The sequence below is a fragment of the Elephantulus edwardii genome, unplaced genomic scaffold (genome assembly GCF_000299155.1).
Source record: "Elephantulus edwardii isolate Elephantulus edwardi_28Jun2011 unplaced genomic scaffold, EleEdw1.0 scaffold00255, whole genome shotgun sequence".
Lineage (NCBI taxonomy): Eukaryota > Metazoa > Chordata > Mammalia > Macroscelidea > Macroscelididae > Elephantulus > Elephantulus edwardii.
Genome location: NW_006400005.1, coordinates 4,137,105 through 4,144,645, shown reverse-complemented (window position 1 = coordinate 4,144,645; position 7,541 = coordinate 4,137,105). Strand labels below are relative to the sequence as shown.

At 37.9% G+C, this 7,541-nt stretch overlaps 1 protein-coding gene across 5 annotated transcripts in view; it reads right to left on the bottom strand.

Annotated features, from left to right (window-relative positions):
* The window catches only part of KCNQ5 (potassium voltage-gated channel, KQT-like subfamily, member 5), a 997,522-nt gene that overhangs the window by 161,936 nt on the left and 828,045 nt on the right, over positions 1-7,541 (bottom strand). For all 5 annotated transcript variants that reach the window (XM_006899395.1, XM_006899397.1, XM_006899399.1 and 2 more), the window contains exon 7: positions 3,722-3,817. In XM_006899395.1, the coding sequence (XP_006899457.1) occupies positions 3,722-3,817 (96 nt within the window). The remainder of the gene's footprint in view (positions 1-3,721; positions 3,818-7,541) is intronic.

Sequence of the window (7,541 nt, the reverse complement as noted above, 5' to 3'; positions counted from 1 at the left end):
GTATTTGTATTGGGATTGCATTAAATGTGTAAATTGCTTTTGGTAGTATTGCCATTTTCACAACATTGAGTCTTCCTATCCATGAGCAAGGGATTAAGAAAAACGCACAAGAATTTCTTAATTCTTGAATCCCTACTTTTGTTTGCTAAGAACATTTAAGTTGGGGTTTTAAATAAAAGAAAAATTAACAATTTTACAATTTGAACACTAATGTGCACCTGATTCAATCCATAGTCTTTTCAATCACTTGCTATGCATCTGAAAACAGGACAATAAATAAGGATTGCAGAATAGTTGATGCCTTTGAGCTGTGATGTTGGAGAAGAGCACTGAACATCCCATGAATTGTTAAAGGAATAAAAAGGTATATCTTGGAGAAGGTACAGTCAGAATGCTCCTTGGAGGCAAACGTGATAAAGCTTTGTCTCACATACTTACGGTGTGTTGCTGGGAGAGGCTGTTCCTCAGAGACGGACATCATGCTTGGAAAGGCAGAGGGTCAGCGAAAGAGAAGAAGACCCTTATCCAGGTGAATTGACACAGTGACAGCCACAATGGGTCAGGAAGTGTGAGGATGGCACAGGATAGGACAGGGTTCAGATCTGTTATTCATAGGGTCGTATTCAACTCGCTGGCACCTAACAACTACAATTATTGTTCACAATATGCTCAATGTCATAAAGTCTCCTAAGCTCCCAAGCAAAAGTGTTCAACTGACCTCTTATTACCCTTCTGAGTTTCCTGTGGGTGGGGGGAGTGTCTTGCATTGTTTTGGTTAATGACACATATATGACATATCCCAATGTTTTGGTGCAGGAATAGAAATTTAGCTTCACATTCAGCTAGAACTTACTTTCCCACAATGTATTTGTTAAGGATAACTTAAGGAAGTTCTTATATTTCTCTCTATATATCTTGTCCAATACAGCAGTCACTAATTGCGACATGTGATAATGAAATACTTGAAATGTGGCTAGTACCACTGAGGAACTGAATTTTTAAGTTATTTAAATTTTCAGATGGCTACTGTTTTGGAGAGTGCAGTTCACCACCAGTACTAAAAAGAAATTCTTCAACAGGCTCACATCCTAACTGTAACAAGAGTTGATATTCTAGGCTGCTTTTTGATGTAATTTTTTATTTTTAGATTGAGAATTAGCAAGGATCTGTTTATAGTACTGGTTGTAGCTTCAATATGTATCAATTGAGAAAAGATATAATAAAAGAGTTTGTACATAATTCAGTTAGGATTTTAAGGATATTTTATCTTATTAATTACAATAGCATCATCTGTCTCCTGTAAAAGGGGTCTTGGTATGTCTAATTAGTCTCACATATCAATAGAGTTTACTGTCCTCACAGATGTAAGGAACCCATGGGGAAAGGTTGGAAAGAATTGTTCTAGAGTGGAGATAATTGAATAATAAGAATAGTAATAAGAAAACTCCACTAGAAGTGTGGAAATACTTCTGGACTGGTTGAAGACCTCTAAAGGGTAAAAGGCTATCAGTTCTAACTACTGACATCAATTCTAACTTTGACCAGTCCTGTAAGTTTGGAAACACAGCTTTGGAAATGTATACCTGTTCTTTTCATTTTATCAATTATTGTTTGGCTTCTGATCTTAAAGTCCTACTTCTGGTGGCTTCATGGTAAGGAGAAGCACCACCAACCCAAAGGTATGTCCAGCTGCTGCACAATCTACAAGCTGCTTCATGGGAGAAGGATAGGAGATCATTTCCTGTGTGATTTACTACCTCTGAAAACCCACTGGAGAGTCAGTTATGAATTAGTTCTGACTTAATGGTACATAACAACAACAAAGCCAACAACTACTTAGGGGTAATTCCCTCTGAGGAACAAAGTTTAGATTAGTTTTCGTTTTTTAGAAATGATATTTAAGTAGAGACATCTGTGGTCTATATTAAAAAGTCATGTCCTTTGATCCATATCCTTATCAATAGGCTTAGAACTGGTTTTTTGTGCCCTAGTGGGTAAGGAGGGAGCTTTGGTGGTCTAGTGGCAAGGAGTTGCACTGCAATTCCAAGAGCACATGGTTTGAGGCCAGCAGCTGCTCCATAGGAGAAGGATGGGTGATTTCCTCTTATGTGATTAACTGCCTCTGAAAACCCACCAGATGGTCAGCTATGGGTCGGTTCCGACATGATAGTACTCAACAACAACAACAACAGTAGGTAAGGAGTTGTACTGCCAATCTAGAGGTAAGTGTCTGAATCCACCAACTTCTCTGTATGAGAAAGATGGGCAATCTCCTCTTATGTAAGTTATAGCCTTTAAAAACTCACTGGCGGGAAAGCTATGGGTTGGTTTCAACAGCAATGAATAGTGTAGTAATAACTTCATTTAGTATTGAACATAAACATGTCTCCATGGTATAACTAAATCTCTTCCCCATTTTCTTTCTTTCCCTAGTTCCATTTCTGCTGAAGGTGCTGTATGGTACAGCCACAGGTAAAGTCTAACATTAGGGTTGTAGGGTTCTATCCCCTCAAAACTTCCATAGAAATCTATGTTGTTGTTGCTATGTGCTGTTAGTCAGAACTGACTCTGGATTTTCAGAGGCTATAAATCAGGCTGTGGGAAAAGGATGGGTAATCACCTCCTGTGTAACTTACTGCTTCTCAAAACCTCCTGGAGGGTCAGGTATGGATCAGTTCCAACTAGACAATGGGATGGCTCATAGTACAACAACAGCTCGCATGAAGCAGTTGGTGGTTTCAAACTGCTTGCCTTTGGATTGGCAGCATCATTCCTTACCATTAGGCCACCAGAGCACCTATAGAGACTGCTAGTCTATATTCACTTGTTACAACAGCACGAAGAGACATCTAGCATTTTCAGACGGCCACTGATAACACTTCAAACCTCCAGAGCTTTCTTTTCTGACAGGGCAGGGAGAAATGCTAGATGGTGCAATCATCTTGATCATATTTAAATATTCACTTCACATTACAAATTTCAAGAAAAAATACTCATGATTCTTAAATAACTCAGTTCTAGGATGATTCTGCTTCCAAAAAGGCATGGGTGGCAAAAAGGAAGTATTCCTTCTAGCTAGGAAGCCAAGCCTGAGTAATCAAAAGAAGATTAAATGCTAAACAAAGCCTACACATCACGATCTAGTACCAAACAGCAAGCTTATTGTTTCCCATTTGCAAACACTGATGTATTCTATAATTCCACGAGCTCTTAAAATAAGATAGCTATTTGAAGTTATTGCTTGAGATGGTATTAAAAATAACTCCATAGGTACTAAACCCTGATATTCTAAATAAATATGTTGTTCTTCAAAGCAGGGCCATACATTTGGCTGGGGAAAATAATTTTAATGCAGGAAATAATGTCATATTTTGCTCCATCACTTAATGATCAATAACGTTTCACTAGGTAATTCGGAAGACAGATCAGGTTATTCCAGAAGCTATGTAACTGCTAACCTCTGCAGAGTCTTGTTCACACCATTAATTTATCTGAACAATGTGTGTGTCACAGCTGAAAAAAAAATATTTTCTGATTAAGGGGAGTGTTGGGAGTGAGGAACAGGAACACTTGCCAAAATCCAAGATAATGCATTGAGTATCAGTTTCATTTTTCACAAAACAGTAGCTGTACCAAGCAGGGAAGCACAGAGACTGGAAAATGACTCAGCAGGCACTTATGGAGATAGATGTTGTCATCTACCAATTTCATTGATATTTACCTGAATGAGGTTGGCAGCTGGGTTCCTTCTTTTCTCAAAATGTTTCTGGCGGTGTTGTTCTTGTACTTTTAATGCAAAACCTGAGCCAAGGATGCCCTAGAAAAAAAAGTATAAAAATAGTGCTTTAAACAATTTTTAGAAGCATTGCTAAATAATATGAATATTAAAAACCTTCTAAACAGAGTTAGAGAAAACACAAATATTTTGCAATCTATTCACAAGTATGTTATATATTAAATCAAAAATTGTCTATCATGGTAAATTGTTGGGACAATATTGCCAAAAATCTAACAACTTCTGCTCTTTAGTAAATCATCTAGAAATTGTTACTTATTGTCTTTTCTGGTATATCAAGAAGCATAGGAGTTATAAATAAAAGTCAAAATAAGGATGGTAGAAAAAGAATTGACTCCTTTGAGCTGTGGTGTTGGAGAAGAGCACTGAACTTTCCATGGACAGCTAAGAGAGCAATCAGTTATGTCTTGGAGAGGGTGCAGCCAGAGTGCTCGCTGGAGGCAAGAATGACAAGGCTACGCCTCATGTACTTTGGATTTATTGCTAAAAGGTGCTATTCCTTGGAGAGAAGCATGATGGTGGGAAAGGTGGAGAGTCAGCAAAGGAGAGAAAGACCCTCAACCAGGTGGACTGACATGGTGACTGCTGCAATGGGCTCTTGTGTGTCAGGAAGCGTGAAGATGGCACAGGTTAGAATAAAGTTCAGATCTTTTGTTCATGGAGTTGCTATAAGTAGTGCTTGACTCGAGGCACTTAACTACAACAATCCTTTCCTGTGGCATTTCTTTACAGTTGTTGCTGCTGTATACCATCTAGTTGGAACCAATTCATAGGTGACTCTCCGGTGGGTTTTCAGAGGCAGTAAATCTCATGGGAGGAGGTTGTCCATCTTTCTTCTGTGGAGCAACTGGTGGATCTGAATGGGGGACCTTTGAATTGGCAGTACAATGCCTTACTATTAAGCCACCAGAACACCCTTCTTTATACTTGAGATTAGAGTGAACAATCTTATTCAGTGATAGAATCTTGGCTTTGGATAGAGTTAGATTATAAATTTTTGTTTGAAAAAAAATCTTTGCCAGTGAGTCACTTCTAGTCATGGAGTACCATAGAGTTCAATTGCTCCATAGGGCTTTCTTGTCTCTAATTTAATGGAAGCATGTCATTCCATGGTTCTCATTCCATGGTTCTACTGGATGGGTTTGATTTGTCAACTTTTATTGTAATCATCTCTCATCATCATTGCTGTTAAGTCAGAACTAACTCATAGTTGACCATCTAGTGAATTTTGGGGAAGCTGTAAACAACCTAGGAAGAATTGCTCTTGCTCATTTCCTCCCCCACCTTACCACCCCCTCTCCCGGGGAGATGCTGTTGGATTCAAACTTCCAAAGAGCCATGGCCTTTGGTCACACCAACTTTCCATTAGGTTTTGCTGTTGATATGATAGTATCTCTATTACTTTGATGAAATTAGGAAAGTTTACATATTCAATGGATGAAAATCCATGAAATTGGACAGAAGAGTGTCTAAAATATGCCCCAACTTTAATCCTCAATGATGTTATAATTTTACACCTACCAAAATAAAGTATAAGGGGAAGTAAGAGGATTATTTAGATGAAACAAACTGACACCCAGTTTTGAAGATGTAGAAGGTTTTCTATTTTGCATGTTTGTACAATAAAGATAAGAGCAGAGGTTTGTGTTAACACATTGCTATCATTCTCACTTCTACTCTGACATTTTTTGTATTTCCTTTTTTTTTTACTTTGGGTCACATATTCATAATCTGGTGTTTGTAAGACTAGTAGGTTTCTCATGTTTAGGTTTTTTGAGGGGGTGATGCGTATTCACTGCTCATCATTTTGACCAGCCAAAGTTCTAGTTCTTAAATATCCTTCCTTTCTTCAATTTGCCTTGGTTTAAAATTTGAGAAACAAACCACTTTGTCTCCATTTTGGGTTGACTTATGGGGCTTTAAAAATTCAATCTTTGCACTTTGCCCATAACTTTCCATTTATTGGTGTAGGACTTGGAGCACGATAGTTTTCAGGTCAGTGCATTTTACTTGTTAGCTATATTTTTCCCTACCTACAAGTATTAATTTATTATGCATATTTCCCCCCATACTTTTCTTCATTGACATTACGTTTCATACAACCATTCTATTACATTATATTTTCTAAAATTAATCACCATTGGACTATGCCCATCATTACCCTGTCTTTTCAGATCCCTGCTGGATCTTTCCCATTTCCTTTACCCCCTCCCTACACTCACCAATTTCTGCCACGCTGTGATTCCTCCCTACCCACTCTGACACTCCTTACCCCCTTGGATCCCCATACACAATTTACTATTTTTACAAGCATGATCTTTTGCAGTTTTTGTCCTTATGAGACTGAATTAGCTCACTCAGCATAATGCACTCCAGTCTCTCCCAAGTGATGGAGTATTTTTCAAAATCATTACACCTGAGTGTTGTATAGTATTCCATTGTGTGAATGTACCACAATTTATCAATCCATTCAGCTGTGGTTGGACATTTTGGCCCATAAAGGTCATAAGATACAAACTGGAACCAAGTTTAGAAGGTCTAGTGTATGGTATAAAGAGGCTGACAAGTACAGCCAGAAATGCACAATCTGGAGAGCATAAAACTGATGAATGGGACCTTCTAAAGATTAAATCCCAGTGCACATGAAAATGTTTTTCCAACAGGGTGAAAACTTAAGGACTGGGAACATACATTTGGCAATAAAATCTCAGACAAGAGTCTTATAATGAAAGTTTATAGAATATTACAGGACCTCCACAAGAAAAAGACTGATAAAACAATTACAAAAAGGGCAATAGACATGGAAAGTCTTTTCATAGAGGAAGACATTCAGATCATCAACAGACACATAAAAATATGCTCCAAATCACTGGCAATGAGAGATGCAAATCAAAACCACAATGAGACACCATTTGACCCCCCAAAATGGGTGAAAAACTGACAAAGTTTAGCAGGAAGGCAAGCAATAAATATTGGAGAGAATGTGGAGAGGTAGGAACTCTCATATACTGTTGGTGGGATTGTAAAATAGTACAACTACTCTGGAAGGCAGTTTGCTGTTTCCTCAAAAAGCTTAATATAGAAACTCCGTATGGCCCAGCTATTTCACTACTAGGTATGCATACCAAGGAAAGTAGAAATGAAACACAAATGGTGATTTGTACACCAGTATTCCTAGGTAGCTATAAATTTTTAACTTTTAAAAAAATTTCAAGAAATCTAAAACTCAGGTTAGAGGTGCATATCTGAAAAACACTAATGCAGGTTTTCATAGGTTAAAGAATGATTGTTTTATTTATTTTTTAAAAAATCAGTTTGAATATGGTCTAGGCTGCCTAAGAAGGTAATGGATTTCTTATTCGTAAGGGATTAACACTTGGCTGGGTAAGAACTTGGTGGGGTGTATAAGACCCTTGACATATCTTCAAGCGTTTACAATTCTGATTATATCTAGGACAATAGCCAGACAATGTGTAATGCAATTACATTCACCATACAGAATTATGCACTAATACTATTTGCTATTAGTGAATTAAGATCCACTTCATTATTAATTAGAATAAATAGTTGCCATGAAATTACATCATAGGTTCTGTTTTCAATCATCACCCTATGCTATCTAAGATCTCCATCCCAGGCAGGTTGTTGTTGTTGTTGTTATGTGCCGTCGAGTCGTTTCTGACTCATAGCGACCCTGTGCACAACAGCCCTAAACCCTGCTCTATCCTGCGCCAACCGCACCGCC